Genomic DNA, 18,507 nt, shown 5'->3' with positions numbered 1-18,507 from the left:
TATATATATATATATATATATATATATATATATATATATATATAATTATGTTATGAAGAAATATGTAAAAATACAACAGCATAAGATATACGTCAGCAGCGAATTTCTATTTTCACAGCTGCCTTGTAATATGTTATTCTGTTAGACATTTTTTATGGCCTACCAAAAATGTTAATCGAGAATAGGATGTTATTTACATTATATTTGTTGTACAATTTTCAGTGAAATTTGTCTCATTGAAAATAGAACCTCGCGATATCTCGTATTTTTTTATTGTAATCCTCTAACGGCAAGGTAGATTTTTTAAATATTCAAAAAAGTGGGTTTAGATCCGACACTGTGCTCTGTTTTATTTTTCATATAATTAATATGCGAAATGGATAAAAGAGATAAATAATAATATGAAACATTTCTCAATAAGAAAAACAGCGCATGCATGCTGTAAACGAGCCATGAGGTCGCATCCGATCCCAACCTTACCATTAAAAAGTTAATTGAACCTATTTCTTTTCTCTTTTTGTTATTTATTAATTCATAGCGTTTTTATTTATTTTACCAGAATATGGCAACCCAGGCGGTATGGATGCTGGAGGTGCTGACTTCGATTCTGGTGAGTATTACTCAACTACATTAATCGTGCGTAATAATTGAGAGGATTAATGGATGAAGAAGACACATTATCAGATTCCTATGAGATTAAAGTTATTCTTGTTCCTTCAGTAACGCGGCAATCTAGCCACGAATATCACGTACTAATCTCCGTTTGTCCTCCTGATTAACCCTTTCGGTACATTTGACGAGTGAGACTCGTCACCTGCTTACTTAGGCATAAAATGTATTACTTTTACATATTAATCCATATAGCGACAAATTAAATCCGTCCCATGGGCATAAAAATCTTAAAATAATTCAGTACTCAAAGGGTTAATTGTTATTTTAAATCCACCAAAGTGTAACTATATGGAAAAAAATCTTAAATCAAAAATAGATATTCTCGTACATAAGCAAAAATATAATTTTCTTAGAAGATTTTTAATCTTGAATTGAGTTCAAGTAATGTTTGTATCAATATAAATTCAATCAAATCAAGACTAAAAGTCTTCTAAGAAGATTATAATATTTTTGCTTATACATGAGAATATCTATTCTTGATTTATAAGACTAATTTTTCCCCGTGCATATGAATCCATCGAGAATTGAGCGTGCAAAGTTAGCGGTATTTTTGTAATTTGATAAATCACAATGAAAATATTAGAGATAGCGTCTCTCTATCTCTATTTTCTTTATTCTATGCAACGCTGAGCGCCATCTTCGATCATTACGTAAATTATTTCAGCTTACTGCAATGCAGAGCGTCCTAAATCTATTGGAATATAAACTATTTTCACTGCACTTTTTGGTTGGGATTGGAAAGAACTTTTTCATTAAAATGTCGAGGCTCTCGAGTAGTTAGCGACGAAGATAAGGGAACTACAAGATAATTTCAGTTACAAAGATATATGATGACTAATATCGGAAGATGCGGTAAATGACGTATACTTTTTATCTGTATTAAAGAAAAGTCGTCGTTTAAAATCTTGTGACCACAGAAGCTCAAGTAAAACATTCGATTGCACAAAAGTACTTCGCACGCAATGCAATGAGACAAAACAATGATTTACTTCTGAAAACTATCATTCTTTCTATTAAAGCGGATAAGGCCTGTAAGAACAAGAAACTAATTAAAAATATGTAAAAATAATACGCAACCGTAGTTAATAGAGCAGATATTAAACAAACGTTTCGGTCCTGTCTTGAGCCATTTTCAATGTAGTAGTAGTAGTAGTAGTTTATAAAGAAAAAATGTTTAACCAGCGCTTGCTCTTGTAGACCTTCCCGTTCTTCTTAATTAATTTGGAATCACCAAGAGCGTTTACTTTTATATTGATCATTCTTTCTGTACACTAAACTTACCTGTCTGCGACAGCAAAACAGCTACGTTGAACAAATTATGTTGAGCATGTCGGTAACCGACGAGTCAAATCATGATAATTCATCCGTGTTATCGACGGCACACTTTGCGATAAATTCAATTACACAAGCTGAACGTTTCGCAAACGTTATTACGTCCGGCACAACCGTGCCTATGTAAACGTAAGACACCGAGATCGAGTCAGCCGCATTTCGCATCAACTCTAATTATATTCCGAACAATATAATTAGAGTTGCCGCGAGTATTTATACGTGCGTTCCCACACACTCGTTACGCACTATCGTTGCTTTCCCGAGAAGCGTTTTCATCGGGTCACACATCTGCGAAAGCGACGACTCCAATTAACGCGATCGTTCGATTCGTTCTCGAAAGGGAAGGGGAGTAGCATCTGCTTCTCGGATGAATTTTCACGGATATCCGGCGAGAGCGGAATCCGAATCGGAGTGCAGCGGCCGGAAGAGCCACGAGGCAGTGGGGCGCCGGTACTAGAGCGCAGTCAGCTGGTCGTGTGACGTCACGCGCCATGTCGTCGGTAGGCGCGAACAGCGCGCCAGTGGTGGGGGCAGCCGCCGCCGCGCTGTCACGTGATTTAAACCGCGTAGTCACGTGGCGGCGTATCGCTCACGGATGCGAGAGCCGGCGCTGGACGGTCGCGGATTGGCGGTCGCGCTCTCGCCCGCCGCCACCATGATACGCGCGCATTCCATTGGCATGACGGCGGGCTCCATGAATGACCGGCACGTCATTCGCGTACGATTTCGCGTTCGACGGCACGTCGTCGTCGGCGACTCGTATGGTATTTCGCGGCCGTATTCGCCGATGTATAATGTACGCGAACGTAAAACGGCGACGACGTAAGACGCGCGCGAAACGCGATGTGTCACTGCACGCCGGCTCTCGTTGGCGAGATTTTTCCTCCTCGTCGTCCGGCCGGTGCATCGCCGTCGTCGCCGCCTCCTTTCCACGAACGCTTTCGTGAGACCTTTCCTCGTAGCGCGCCGATTCGAATCGAAAACCGGACGCGAGCTAGTCACCGGTGCTAGTCGACGTGTCGACACGTGCGAAAGCGTGTTCCTCTCAGAGATCGCGTGGAAACCGGCGTGTGTCTCTTGAAGTGTCGTCTGTGAATGCGCGAAAAATCGTCTCCCTCTGTGTGTGTGTATGTACTCTGTCCGCAACTGGTGGCGCACTCGAAAAGGTGATGATTCTGCGTAGAACAAACGGAAAAAAAGAAACAAGTCGAACGTGTGCAATGAGATTTTGTCCGCTCGCGACGCCTGTCCCTATCAACGTTGATTCAAACTTTAATCTGAATTTGTCCTCTCTTGTCCCCGGAGAGAGTTCGAAGTTGAGGTTTAATCGACGCCGGTGGAAACGAGCACGAGACTATCTTCGCGGAAAATAACTGTAGATACGGAAATATCAATAGTGTCCTTCCGCTCTCTCATGAACTTGACTGATACCTCTCGCTTCGAATAACCCTCGTTTCGAGAACAATTGTGAAAACGTGTTTAAAAAGTGCGTGTGATATTTCATTTGTAGAAATTCAAATACGTTCCCGACACAATTCCCCAGCGTGTAACTAATTGTGCGTTGCTTTTCTTATTTCTTTTGACACGATATTGCACTTTTCACTAACTTTCTGTACAGTCACCGTGCCGAAACGTGTGTGACGATGTATGATGCAATTCTAAAAGAGCATGCAAGCGTAACCCCTGCGAGAGTGGTGCGATAAAGTAGCGGATCATATCGATTCACCCTGGAAACTACAGAGCAGGTTGCACGATAAAATTTCATTCTGCATTTTCGACTCGTCCTCCCGTGTAGATTCGTCGCACATCATCATCGCCGGTTACATCCGGAGGAAGAGAACACACGTCGAGAGAAAGCCGTCGATAGGCGGCATCTCGCTTTATCGACTCCATGTTGGAGATCGCGCCGAAAATCACTCCCGGGTGAGGAATTCGAGCGGGCGTTGATCTCGTAACGTTGCCTTTAAGCGCCGACGCTATTATTGCACGTTCGCGCGAGACGGAAATTATTCGTGCTGGTGCGACTTAGACCGTAGACCTAGACCAGAAGCATATAGAAAGTGGCGCTTGTAATTAGTCTATTACGTCGGACCGGCGTGCGGGATACGTTTTCAGTGAACGAGTATCTCCTCGAGGAGGCAACACGCTCGCGATTCCGCGTGTCGAAATTCCGTTCCACGCCGACAATGGGAGAGATCGTGGAAATATCACAGGGCGACGTCCACGAGAACCCGCCGAAAGACTGGGGCGACACTATGGAAAAGATACAATATTGGTGTCCGGAAGGTAACCCTTGAGTAACCTTTGAATTTTCGAACGCGCGATTATTCTTCTAGCGTTTTTCCCCGAATATTTGCGTGTTATCTTCGCGCCGCGTGAGTCTTCGAGAGCGTGATTCTTCGACGGGATCACCGTGGACTTTTTCCGCGACATGAAAAATATTGTAATTGGCCGACTTAAACGGCATGGAATCTCGATTCTGGAAATGAGTGACGAATCTTTCCCCGGTATTCTTTTCCCGTCTTATCTTGATGGCCGCTGTACAACATAAACACGCGATTGGGGGCAACGTACCGCCTGAATACTAATAAATATGTCATCCAAGGGTATCTGCGATACAAACATTCCGGTTCTGTCGATCGAACGTCCAGGTAGTCAAGTTTAAAATATGTTTATTATGCCATCGAGACCGTGGCGAATGCTGAAAAGAAATCGTATCTTTGTGGAATATATTACGATTGCCGTCTTATGGAACCAATAAACATTCAACATAATTGCGTTTCATTGATATGCGCGTTTTATCAACAATTTTTGCAATCGTGTGCTCTTTTAACGATTGTACTATTCGCGTAACTTCTTAGCATCACTACCGAGACAGGCGCTAGACTTGAATCACGCATGATTCATTGACACATTCGTTCCGAGAACTGTGTCTGATTCAGAAATGGTGAGCGTAACGTTCGTGCAATTCGAAGCCGCGATAATCACGATACAGCTTATCGTAGGTAAAACATAAAATATTGTGGATGTATTAGTTGTATATGTACGGTCACGGGACGGTCGCAATAATTTTTTTCTTACATCAGAAGACAGCGCGAAAAACCTATGATTCACGAACATGCGCAATAGATGGTCAGTTAAAATTAGATATGTATATATTAAAATTACATGTGTATATGTAATTTTGACAACTACCTGATTATCTACTGCGCGTGTTCGAAAATCATAGATTAACTTTGTCGTAGTTTAACATTTTTGTCATAGTTTAACATTTTTTGTGTGTTCGAAACATGTAAAAAAAACTGTGGCAACCGTCCCGTGACCGACTGTACATACATAGATATCGGGAAGGATATTTTTGTTTGAGTATTTGGAATTTGAAACTCTTAAGTAAACGTTATATTACAAGAAAGATATATTATAGAAGATGGATTTCTTGGGGAATACGGTTGACGAGTGCAGATTGAGATATACAGGATGGTGTTATTTGCACGTTTAATATATTTTTTCCATGTAACTCTTTAGCATAAAATGAAACGTCAAAAATTGCACTCGATCAGATTGAAAATTTTACGATATCATGTCATTGCAGTATAAAATTGCCGACAGAGATTTTATTCGGATTCGCAAATAGAATATAAACAGAATTGGCAAAATTCCAGATTTTTCGAATAAAGCTCAGTGGTAAAAACCGGTATTTTCCGGAGAAACGTGGCGAAAATTGGTCTTTTCCGTTAAAAATGATAAAATAAATAGAAAACTTTTTTATCGATATTCTAATTCACAGATAGCCCGAGGCGTCCTACAGTCCTAGTTATGATCCCGTGCGCAAGAATCTTAAAAAGTGAAAAATGTGCGATTATATATACTTTCTGTGAATCTTTCACGCAACCGTGTTAAAGTAATTATTATGCGTTTATCGTTCACTGGTGAAGTAGTGTCAATTAACATGAATAATTTGAAAAATGCATTAGGAAGAAGACACAAAGACGTTGAACTTGCTTTGTATCCTTTTCTATTGATAACGTCAATAAGCAGAAATGCATTGTTTGTGGAACATTAGTAAGTGTAATGGCTGCATGAAACAGCATATTTGAAAATATGACTAGGTTAAAATAAACGCAAATCAGTGTATTCTATATTAGTAAACATTTTTAATCCTGTTGCTATTGTTTTTCTCATTAAACCAAAAAAAGCTAATATCAAATTTAATGACATCTATAACTCCAAAGTTTTTGTCTTAAAATCATCATGTTTTCCGACATAGCAGCTCATTTTTCAAGCATTACAACTCAGAGACATTCGTACACGTCCAACTGCTGTCTCATTCGGCTAATTATCCCAGATCTCATTACCGAAATCTCGTTGCAACGATTATCCATTCGTACGTGGTTTTACTGACACTTCTCCACGGCGATATAATTCACGAGAAATTGCTTTCTCGATCATTGCGATTATTCTTGAACCAATTTCTTGTTCAACAATCATCCACACTTCATCTTACTTCTCGACGACGCGGTTGTCGTTTCGTTCCATGCTGGAGGCGGTGCACGTTGGTGGGGCAGCGACGCGGGGTGGGTGGCTACGGGTAGAAAGGGGGAAGGGAGGGCACGGCGAGGAGTCGACGTTGAGGTTCGCGTTGAGGCAGGTCGGTGCGGAGCGCCACGAGTCGCGCTCCAGGCGCAGAGATCAATGCACCCGCGGTCGTCTCCGCTCGCAGCCGTCGCCGAGTAGATTCGCGAGAGACGACGAGGAAGACGCCTTGTTTTCCCGGTGTCGCGACGACTAGACATGGACCAGAAGGGCGGTCGCGAGAGACGCGCGACGAAGACGAGTAACCGGCTGACGCCGCGTCGTATCCTCGGAATGGTGGTGCGCATTCGATGCTCGCGCCCTGTGTAACTGTGCAGTGAAATATATGCGATGTAACGTCGGACGTGCAGCAGCGAAGTGGGCGTCTCTGCGGACGGACGGACGGACACGCGCCATAGGTAATCGTTAATCGGAAGAACCGATGGTCCAGGAGCGGAGGATGACGAGGAGCGCGATTTCGCGGAGATCGTCCTGGACGCGGTCGCTCAACGTCGCGCTAATGTCGAGGAGATGAGAGAGGACTGTCGGTGGGATCCCTTCGTGATCGCGGGAAGCCGATCGCCGCTCCATGAGGGAGATCGAGGGTCAGGATCGAAGAATCCTCGAAAATTGCGCGGGTCTCGCCGCTAATCGATGCTACGTAGACGGCGTGTCGGAGAGCAGCGCGAAAGAAGGAACGAGAGGAGGAGGAAGAGGAGGAGAGGGTCTCGCACGGTGAATACCTGGATTCGCAACGTCCTCCTCCCGAGTGTTCTCTCGGAGAAGTAACATCTCCGCGAGCTAACACGGCTACGATGGCGATCGCGATTGATCGGGAAACGCCGTATGCGTCGCAGTGATACATCCGTCGAGAATCGTCCCCGTGAACGATGCCGAACGCCGGTGAGACGCTCGTTCTCGCGACGACGAGAAGCGGCGAATTTCCCAGTGATAAATGGTGACCTAGAAGGGACGACAAGACGCGCGAGGGTGGAGTCCAGAAGAGAGAAAAGGGAGAGAACGAGGGAGGATCGAGAGCGCCGGAGAAAAATAAGGAAGAAGAAGAAGTTGATTAAGCGGCAACGAGACGAAGGATTCGAAGATGCTACGCGATCGCGCTAATTATCTCCTCGTTCGATACTACCACCGCGTACTACTCTCCTCGGCGTTGTTCGACCACTCGGGCACTCTCGATACGCTCCACATCGCGTGCGCTCGGCAAAGCGGAGAGTCGAAGCGTGAGGGAGAAAGGAAGAAAGTGGCGGTATATTGACGAAACGCAATACTGAACCCTAACGAAAACTAGTTACCCGGAAGGAAGGCTGCATTCCACCTCGATGCTGCGCCACACGGACATCTCCTAACGTTATTTAGCATCGAGCACCTGATTTCATCAGCCGAGAACACTTCGGCGCGACTTTCTTCCTTCGCGTTCGCCGAAGAAAGGGGAATGGGAGAAATGTATTGGTGAAGTATAGTACAGCGTTCTGTAGACTGATTATCCAAGAAGGGAGGAAAGAAGGTGTGCTTGCGAATGGCGTGATAGCGTCCGGAGATCCAGTGAGGCGAGGAGACGAGACCGAGGGAAGGTTGATGTGAAGTTCCGAAAAAGAAGGAAGGAAAGATTCGATCGGATTGAAAGAGAGAGAGATAGACGAGTGAGTTGCCGGATCGATGTGACACAGTGGCCCAACGTCGACGAACGTATGGGCAAGCTGGGGGCACGTTGGGGTGCCACCGTAGCGGTTGTACGATGGTGGTGATGCAACAGTCATCGACTGGGCGGAGAGACGCCTCCGGGAAATAGGGCGATGGTGAAAGTGCACACTCGCGGCGCGGCTCGTGTTCATCCGGCGGGTGTCGAGGAGGACGATCAGCGTGGTGGTCGCCGGAGGATAGACGATTAAAAGAACGAAGAGAGAGGGTGTCTCCGCTGACGCGGCGATGCATTCATCGATCGCGGACTCGCCGTCGCTCGCAGGAAGAGCCGTGGACGAAGGTCCTCGCAAATATCCCCCCGAGAAGGTGGACTGAGGAGGCACGAACAAAGCGGGGGGAGGGCAATCTCCTCGCGATGACCGGATCGTCGAGCACGGAGGAACGCGACCTCTTCCACGAAGTTACGTACGTGAACGAAGGATTCGTTAAGCCGAGATCGGAGGGGAGGGTATTCAGTGCGAGGCACCAATGTCGTCTGCGAGTCTCCCTGGGATGAGGGATCCCGTGCGGAAACTCCGTTGAAGGGGAGCTGCGACAACGCAAGGGAGGAAGGGAATAAAAAGAGAGAGAGAGAGAGAAGGAATGAGATCTATCGAACGGGATTAATTCGCCGATTAATGTGACTTGATCGAACTGTGTGAGGCTTCGACGCGTCGTACGGCACGCGTAGGTCAGGAGAGACACATAGGTCTCGCGCGCGCAGGAGCGCGAATCACATATGTACAGGTGCACAGACTACCGTAGTATCGACAGGATGTTCAAGAGCAGGATTTTCCAGGGCGATCTCAGCCCCGTCCCAATTCCAGGCAGCCTGCAACAGTCCAGTACGTAGTAAAAGAGAGAGAGAGAGAGAGCCGTACACACACCGTTTTGCACGTCGATCGAGCGCGCGGTTCTCGCGCAGGAGATCTCCCGCTGCCGCTCGCGATCGATTCCTCCGAATCCTCGGCCGCGTTGTCGTTATCCTCCCCGATATACGTCGGCTCCTGTACTTTCCGTCTTGTAACGACCTTGGGACGTTCGACCATCCACGTTAACTAATTAACTATTAATCGTCTCCCGTGAGGTTAACTAAGCTACACGCTTCGCGCTTTCTCCGTCGTCTACACAAAACTCACGAAAGTCGTATTAGCGCCTCGACAGTTTGTCGCTGTACATTAACCGCGGGCAAATTCTTTTTGTTACGAAACAGAAACAAAGTCCAGACTCTAATGATGTACAATATCAATAATAGAGAACACAGAAAAGAAAATGTAGACAGGCAAGTAAGAATTGAACGGTTATGTTAAAGCGGGCATAAACAATGATATCGTAGTTTTAAAAACTCGAAGAAGCTCAGTTTTCCTTTTCCATTTCCCCGCGGTTCTCTTCTATTTCTTTCCGCGAAAGAACTTTTTTCCCATTTTTCCACAGATTTTTTCGGTTTCTTTCCACAGAAAAAAAAAAGTGATTTTTTTAAACTAGAGAGAATCGATTATTCTCTCTAATAAACGACCATGATTGGTCAATTTAATTACAGCTTATGTCTTAAAGCAAGATTGTGGAAAAGAGATGACACTTCTGGACTGGATTTACCGATACGATTATGATACATACTGAATGGGCTCTTTATTTCTTTTTTACATCTTTGCTGGATTACACGGATGGATACGTTTATTTATTTTAATTTTTTAAATTATTACTATAGATGGCCCCCAAAAAAGTCTGAAGCGTTATATCTATCATTTCTTCTGTTTCTTCATGTGTTTTTCATATGTTTGTTTGATGAATCAGAGAAAATAATTATTTGTATCCTTGATATCAGCGTTCGACTTTTATTTGCTTGTTTTCTTTTTGTTATCGTACACCTAGAACGACGATGAAAATTAATTTCGACTAACGCAAGGCGAGAAAATCGTTTCCACACGATTCTCACGACTTCTCTCGATGATGCACAATTTGATTGGCTGAACGGTCAACATCGCGTCGTCGGTGATTGAAGACTCAATCAATAGAAGGGATAACATTGTTTTGACTGCGCAAAGTCACCCGAAAGGTTTCCGTAACTTGCCCCGTGACTATTTGCGCCGATGTCCCCGTGCAATTAAAGAAGCGAGGAGGAGGAGGAGGCGTGTGAAAATTTCGCAAACAGGCGTCCGACTGTTACTAAATGAGTCCAAGCTGTTCGACGGTAAAAACTAATTGGACTTGCAGAGGAAGCAAGCGGATCCTCCAGTTTTTTTCGTATCGCTCCGTTACACTTTCGTTTACATCTCGCTTGCTCACACCACGATACTGACGCGCGAGAGGGGATGAATTTATTCCCGAATGTCTATTCAGGAGAGAGAGACAGGATAAGAAGGGAAAAAGCGGCAGGGGCATATCTGGTCGTGATAGTGGGGCACCAAAGAGGTCGTTGACCCCTCTCTGGTGCAGCTGTTATTGATCGATGAGAGAGAGGACTAGCAACATCGCTGCGGCGTGTTACGCCGTAGCGCTTGTCTCTATCCCGACAGGCAGGATAAGGCATTTACATCGGTCATCGTGTCTCGAATTTCCCTGTTCCTCTTCTTCTTGTCCCTCCTATTTCTCATACCTTTTCTTCTTCCTCTTCGGCTTTTTCCCGAACTGATTTGGCGATCGCTTCGCTAAGCCGCTAACCGGAGACGTGACCCGAGAAAATCCGACGAGAGAGAGGGCCGAGCGTCGAATGGTGACCCAATAAACACTGGGTCACCTCTTTACCGACTCCACCGTAGTGTCCCCTTTCGGTCCCGTCTCTGCGTCCTCACAACGCTCACTTTCGTGAAATCGGATAATTTAGCGCCGTTAGGAAGCCAATCGGAAAATACGCAGGCCTGTGTATAACGGGTGTAGCTGGGAATGTCTCCTCGATTTTTAATCCTTGAAAGTAATCCTCCGATTTTTTAATTGGTTATAATACAGGCACCTTTTGGCCAACTCTCACCCATGTTGGTGTCAAGTTCGATGAATTTTCTTCTATTAATCTTTTTCGTGCAATATCGATTTCTATATCGATATATAGCTGAACATTTGTAGCGGATATATAATGGTTGTTACTTAACTGCGTATTATATTAACGACATTAATACAGGTTAACAAAGTACCGTACAACATTTGTTGCATTCGGGCCGGAATATATTTTCATATTCAATTGCACATTGCGTAAAAAACTGATATTGTTGGAACGTATGTTATTATTAAAACGATCGTGAATTGCGAGATAAGCGAGATGTTTCATTAGTCTGTTTCCATTTAAATCGGATATTTTGCATAACCGGACGATGTGTAACATTTCCGAGTTACTGTATATGAGAAATTAGTACTAATGAGCTGTATTTGTTTGTGTTTTAGGTCAGCAAGGCCAGCAGAGCGAGCAGGAACTGGCGACAAAAATGTTGCAAATTCAAAGCAAAAGATTCTACCTTGACGTAAAACAAAACAGACGTGGGAGGTTTATCAAAGTCGCCGAGGTATTTTCTTGTCTTCCTAATTTTATGCTCAATAGGTACCACGAGGTCCTTCAGATCCCATAGTATACACAGAGAACATTATCATAATTAATAATGAAACATAAGAAATAGAGCCTTCCAATTAAAATAATATTTTCCGATCAATTTCTTGTTAATGCATTCGTGCATTATGCTAAAATTATACAATCGCGCGATTACAGATTCACAATATTCCTTACGGACACACATTACACGAACTCATTTGCAATACAATAATTCATATTTTTACTATTAATATTTATTTGCAGATTGGAGCGGATGGGAGAAGAAGCCAAATCTACCTGGCACTTAGTACAGCATCCGAATTTCGGGACCATTTATCGACATTTAGCGACTTTTACGCATCCCTAGGTATATTACAACCACTATTAATTAAAAACTGAGGCAACTGTATTGGTTTGATTATATTGATATACGGCTGATATTGCGAAACATTCATTCCACAATGTTCAGATTCTATTGGAGAAAACTTCAATATATATATATGTTTCATAACATGATGTAAAATTGACGTAAAATTTGCTTTTATCCATTAACGATCGTCAGTAATCGAAGTTGTCTCTGTCCTGATGAAGAGAGAAATACTTCCGATTCATTAGCATCGATTAATATTAACCATTTGTATGATACCGGGTGATCAGGTCCACCAAATCCGGAAAACGTGCCAGACGACGGAAAACTCAAGTCAGAGATGATGGTGAAGGATAATAGGCGGTATTACTTGGACCTCAAGGAGAATTCTCGCGGCCGTTTCCTGCGGGTGAGTCACCCTGTATGTACCAGCCAATGTATTTACTTTCTACGCTAAGTCATAAGAAGAATCTCGGCTCTCATCTCGAGAGGTGGTGGCCTTTTCGAACGGTGACAAAGACAAGTGTAGAGCCTTTTCTAGAGCCGACGATGAAGAAAGAGGATTATGCGGAAAAAAAAGTCCAATGTGACCGCTCTCGCGACGTTGTAGATGCAAACGGTACAACAAATCGAGGCAGGGAATACCTTTAGTAACGTTCGGTGAATTTTTCAGGTGTCGCAGACGATAACACGGGGAGGCCCCAGAACGCAGATTGCGATACCGGCGCAAGGCATGATAGAATTTCGCGACGCGTTAACGGACCTTCTCGAGGAATTCGGGACGGACGACGGTGGCTTCAAAGGCGACCTGCCGGAAGGCCGTTATATGCGCGTGGATAGCAAGAATTTCTATTTTGATATCGGCCAGAACAATCGTGGCATCTACATGAGAATTTCTGAGGTATGTCGTTTGCTCACCTTTATTTCTCCTCGCTGTTACATTTTCCTTCGCTTATTCTCATCAATGTCGATCTTTGATCATTTGTATATATACAAGAAAAATCAGATAAAAGAACGTATAAAACATTTTTTTATAATCCATAATCAAACAGCTTTTCACTCACGAGCAGACATGAATGAAACGACAGACGATGCAAGTAGAGATGCATTTTTACAGGTGAAAACAAACTTCAGGACAGCCATCACCGTGCCGGAGAAGTCCTGGGCCCGTTTCCGTGATATCTTCGCAGATTACTGTGAAAAGATGAAGGAAGGCGGCGCTGGCGGCAGCTCCACCGCCGGCGGTGGGAACGTATTGTCCGAGGGGAAGGGTTCGGTGGTGGCACAGGTACCATCGCCATCCACGAGCACGCAGCCTAACCCCAATCCAAATTTAGACTCTCCCCTAATCAAGTGAAAAAGGCTTTAACTTAACTCGAACATTGGGAAATTATAAACGCGTAACTCGTTTTCAAGTCATTAAGCGAAGTAAAGGAACTTGTCAGAGTCTATGCCATCGTCATCGTCATCAATACTCGGCTACGGCATCGACATGGTCATCATCAGCATGATCATCGTCATTGTCATCGACACCATCACTGTCACCGTCGCCGTTATCGATACCACCATCGTCACCGTCATCGACGACACACCATCATCGTCACACTCGCCGTCAAGCGCGAACACCAAAACTCGCCTGAAACACGGCCATTATATCGCAAAGAGTATCAGCCGATTGTTGAGTATATTCGTATAACCACAGATTTGATAATGATAAAACAAAAAAGGAACGAAACGATGGGAAAAAACAAACGTGACACGGACGTGCGCGACGGTATACGTGGTTAGAAAAAAAAAACCGTGATTGTCGACGCGTCTCGCGTAAACGAGGAAGACGGAAGGTGGAAGGGATAAATCGAGGGATAGATGGTGTGTGTGTGTGCGAAGGGAAAACGAGTCACTGCCGCTCGTGCAACTAACAGAATAGATAAAATGAAGAAAAAAAAAGAAGAAGAAAAGGATACCACGCAACGACGAGATAGAGAGTAATAATTATCGCGCGATGTCTTTTTAGGCGAACACAAGTTGCCATCGATTAACGTTATGAGTACTACCGTTCATTTCCTGGCTTCTTCTAGACGCACGTTTCGTTTGTTCCGTTTGTTTCTGATTTTCTCGTTTAATCGCCGCTAAATTCCCAAACACGCTCTAATAGTACACACGTAACTTTATCATTTTACTTCTCACGTGCGCATTCGAGCGGATGAGAACCTTCGAGCAGGAAATGGACTGTAGTGTGGGTCACGTTACAATTGAATTTGATCGTTCAGAATTTATGAATATAAATAGTTGTTATATTAACGATTATATCATGACGAAGTAGGAAGGAAAAGGCGTGTGGGTTTTGTCGCGAGAGAAGGAGAAAAAAAAACAAGAAATAAGAAAGATCTATCTCGTGTCTACGTGTACGTATTACGCATTTTACGTACGACGTGAAAGAAAAGAAAAAAACTGAACGACGTCTCTATTAAAGTAATTACGAGATAATATATAACATAGGTGAGAGAGAGGGAGAAAAAAAAGATGCTAGCCGAGAGAGAGTACGAAAAACCATATTAATATATATATATAAATATATATATACATATTGATATATGTATATTATACAAAGTTAATTATGTTACTGTTCTTCTGTTTCATCGATTCGTACGAAAGGTGCGCATGCAATCATACATAAGAGGGCGCGTATACCAGGTACGCGCTTTTACGGAACGCATGACACACACACACACACACACAGACAAGTAGGTAAACTGAACACTTGATACATCGGTATACTAAACTACATACACTACATTACAAAACGCGAAACACCGAGGTCCATATATTTTGAACTCACTTTTCTCGATAAAAGTGCCTTAAATGTGGCTTCTCAGCCAATCAGATGGTTCCTAAGCCACTTTTAGAGGCAGTTTTATCGATAAATGAGAGTTCTCCGAGTATGGAGCTGGCAATTTCGACAACATTTCACATCGAAGACCCATAGGACACACGCATGAAGATATATTCCACCATGAAAGACATATTCCATCACGAAGGGCGAACGGTACAAGGGGACGGTGTGCACGTGTAATGTACTAGATTACGTAAGTTCGAGCGATGGCCGAGTTCTAACACAATTGCATATTAGGTATGTATTATACGAATACATAATAGGTATTTATATAGAATCTATATAACTGTATAATTGTAACGAAATGCCAATGTCCGCGGACCCAGGCGACTGTGCCCAGGTCCTAGCAACGGCGCGATCCTTGATCGAATTGAGACGCGCCGTTGTTGCCGACCTCTTGCAGTAGCTTAGGCCCCGCCCGCCGGACACAGGAAGAAAGATGATGAGACAAAACGTATGGCGGAGTGAAAGCGAGATAACGCATTTCGAGACGGTCGACTGGAGAATATGTGGAGGAATAACGCGACCGAGCTTCAACATCGGTCACAGGGAAGGGAAACCTCAATACGCTTCGATTCTGCAACGCTGTGCTAATATCTATCAATGACAAAAATGTCCATTCTCTTCTTTTCACATTTCTCCCAATCGAAATGGCAAGACCGACGTAAAGCCACCATATTCGTACTGGTGCGAATATCGCGAACGGTGGGCGACGCGTTTTTATCGGAGAAACGCGGATTCACGAGAAATTCGATCTTATTTATAATCGGTTTGAATGTACGTATTATTGGCACGTTCGCATTTTCGGGACGAACGGGTTGAAATTTTTATTTATACATATATATCTCCTATATACAAGACGAATTTATTATATCATTTATTTTGGACAAGATATATATTTCTTCTTTGTCATAAGAAAAGAAAAAAGAAACTTTTTCCTTTTAAAACGAAGAAACGACAATTTCGGCTGGTCTGAATTCACTTAGCACGTAGAAGTCTCAATGATTACATACAATATGAAATATAAATCACGATCACCAATTCAAAGTACGCACGAGTGGACGGAACATTGAGACTAGAACCCCGATCCCCTTCAATTTAAGTATACTTAGTCCTTGTTCTATCGTCTTTTTAACGCACCAAACGGATATGTATATATATATATATAAATTATATATGTATCGCGTGTGTGTAATCAACTGAATACCCCGACAAGATCCTTGGTGAACGCATTTATCGCTACTTTTACACCTGACACGTTCACTCGTTCATCGTTGAACTTCTCATTGAGTTCCAAGGGGATCGGAATAAAATCCGCGATCTGTGCACAAACATTGTATATTATTCAAAAAAAAAAAAAAAGAAAACCAAGCGTTGCATCGGGACGGGAATGGCATAGAGGAGAGGCATAGAAAAATCGTTCACTGGCTAGGCAGATGGTATGACATTGTGATCTATACAAATTACAAATCACAAAGCATCCATAAGTAGTAGATATTTAAGATATAAATACACACACACACGTACATCTATGGTGACTGGAGAGAAAAAGAGAGAAAGAGAGAGTGAGAGTGAGAAAAAGGGAGGGAGAGAAAAAAACACTGTGTTACTAAGCATTCGCGCGACAGCGCGTGCAAAGAAAAACACATACAAACACACATTATTAAAAGGCGAAGACGACTACAAACGTACCTAAATCTAACTAAAAACAAAACGCAGAGCAAGAGGAAGGAAGAAAAAGAGAGAGAGAGAGAGAGAGAGAGAGAGAGAGAGAGAGAGAGGGACAGAGAGAGAGAGAGAGAGACAGACAGAGACAGAGAGACAGACAGATATAAAGAAACAAAAAAAAATTGGAAGAGATACCGTCTCACACGTATAAGAGTAAGCAAAGTAATATAATGAAAGAAAAAAACCACACACGACGCTCCTGCCACGCAGCGAGTCTTTAGACAGCTTTAAGATAATAATTATAAATGATAAAATAATAATTATTAAATAATAACGATAAACTTTCTATATGTTGAATCGTGTCTAGTGAGAGAAAAGTACTATCGAAGTAAACCAACACAAAAAAATAATAATACTATCGCCACACACACACACACAACACACGGAATTACGCAGTTTGTATGATCATCAAGATTAGTTGTCTCTATTGAGTATTTTCTTTATTTTTTTTTTTTTTTTTTTTTTTTTTTTTTTTCTTTTCTTCGTAAGTACGTATAGCGGAGAGGGTGGCTGTTAGAGAGTAGCTAATGATGATGTTTCGTTTTGTTACTTCACAAAACAAACGTTGTGCGCGGTTGGTGATCGGCGGACCTTTTTGCTAAGTGTTAAAATAATGTCTACGTGAGGAAAGAAAGAAAGAAAAAAAAATAACAAAACAAAGGGGGTGCCNCCTTTTTTTTTTTTTTTTTTTTTTTTATTATACGGTGGAGTTATTATACTGTTAGCATACTGTTATTCATTGTCACGCGCTATTATTGTCACGCAGGACTTTCACACGTGGGGACGTGTAGGCGCGCACAGCAACCGCATGCGTGCAGCGACGCCCGACGCACGTTGCACCGTCGAAAGGAGGGACGCACTCGCGACTGTGAACGTGCCATGCGCGCACATCTTCTCGTCGCGACTGTGATCTCGTCCGCTGCGCGACATTGTGGCTTGCGAAGAAAAGAGGGAGAGCAGAGGTAGAAGAAACTAACAGCTTCGCGCCACTGTATGAAAGTCCTGCTGTCGCTGCGATTATTCTTATCATTATTATTAATATTAATTATTACGATTATATTGTCATTATTCTTACTATTACGATTATTCTTCTTATTACTGCTATCATTAACTATTAGTATCATTTATCATTGGAGCGCTACTAGTTGTGTACTGATCACTAATAACGAAACCGGCCTCGAGCGGGCTGATTTTCTTTTCCTCCTTATTTCTTTTTTTTTCTTTATTAGCGTACACGTTGTGACAACGATCGGTCGAGTTTTGCGAATTCAAAATGTGGCTTTTTCTTTTTCTTCCCGCATTTTATTTCTCTCGTTCCATCTTCGGCCACAGTTCTCCCCGCTCCGCATATACATTCTCTCTTCATGCGTTTACTTAAGTTTTACTTTCTTCCCTACTCCCGTAGACTCGCGTTTCGCCCTTCCATTAAAATCGGCCCACTCAGGTCTGGCGTAGAGTCGATGGTGAAATGCGGTTGAGAGAGAGAGAGAGAGAGAGAGAGAGAGAGAGAGAGAGAGAGAGAGAGAGAGAGAGTTAAAAAAGAGAGTGACTCGACGAGAGATCGACTGGCGCCAACAGAACTTTGATCGACGGTGTTTAGATTAGACTATTACTTATTAGGTTCGTGGTCTAGCAGATCGCGCGTCGAATCTACGAGCAGAATTATATATATATATAAATCGTTTATATATATCGTTATATATATATATATATATATATATATATATA

At 43.1% G+C, this 18,507-nt stretch overlaps 1 protein-coding gene across 4 annotated transcripts in view; it reads left to right on the top strand.

Annotated features, from left to right (window-relative positions):
- The window catches only part of LOC106746233 (transcriptional activator protein Pur-beta), a 26,823-nt gene that overhangs the window by 3,023 nt on the left and 5,293 nt on the right, over window positions 1-18,507 (top strand). For 2 of the 4 annotated variants that reach the window (XM_014622564.1, XM_014622568.1), the window contains exons 2-7: window positions 560-610; window positions 11,650-11,768; window positions 12,056-12,158; window positions 12,449-12,579; window positions 12,832-13,059; window positions 13,276-13,446. In XM_014622564.1, coding sequence (XP_014478050.1) covers window positions 560-610; window positions 11,650-11,768; window positions 12,056-12,158; window positions 12,449-12,579; window positions 12,832-13,059; window positions 13,276-13,446 — 803 coding nt within the window. Of the gene's footprint in view, window positions 1-559; window positions 611-11,649; window positions 11,769-12,055; window positions 12,159-12,448; window positions 12,580-12,831; window positions 13,060-13,275; window positions 13,447-17,545; window positions 18,312-18,507 lie in introns of those variants that run through there. The other 2 variants (XM_014622566.1, XM_014622565.1) reach the window with 2 other exon arrangements.

Source organism: Dinoponera quadriceps, unplaced genomic scaffold (genome assembly GCF_001313825.1).
Source record: "Dinoponera quadriceps isolate SergipeBrazil2010 unplaced genomic scaffold, ASM131382v1 scaffold566, whole genome shotgun sequence".
Taxonomy (NCBI): Eukaryota; Metazoa; Arthropoda; class Insecta; order Hymenoptera; family Formicidae; genus Dinoponera; species Dinoponera quadriceps.
Note: the sequence above shows the minus strand (reverse complement) of the source record. Positions and strands in the feature narration are given on the sequence as shown.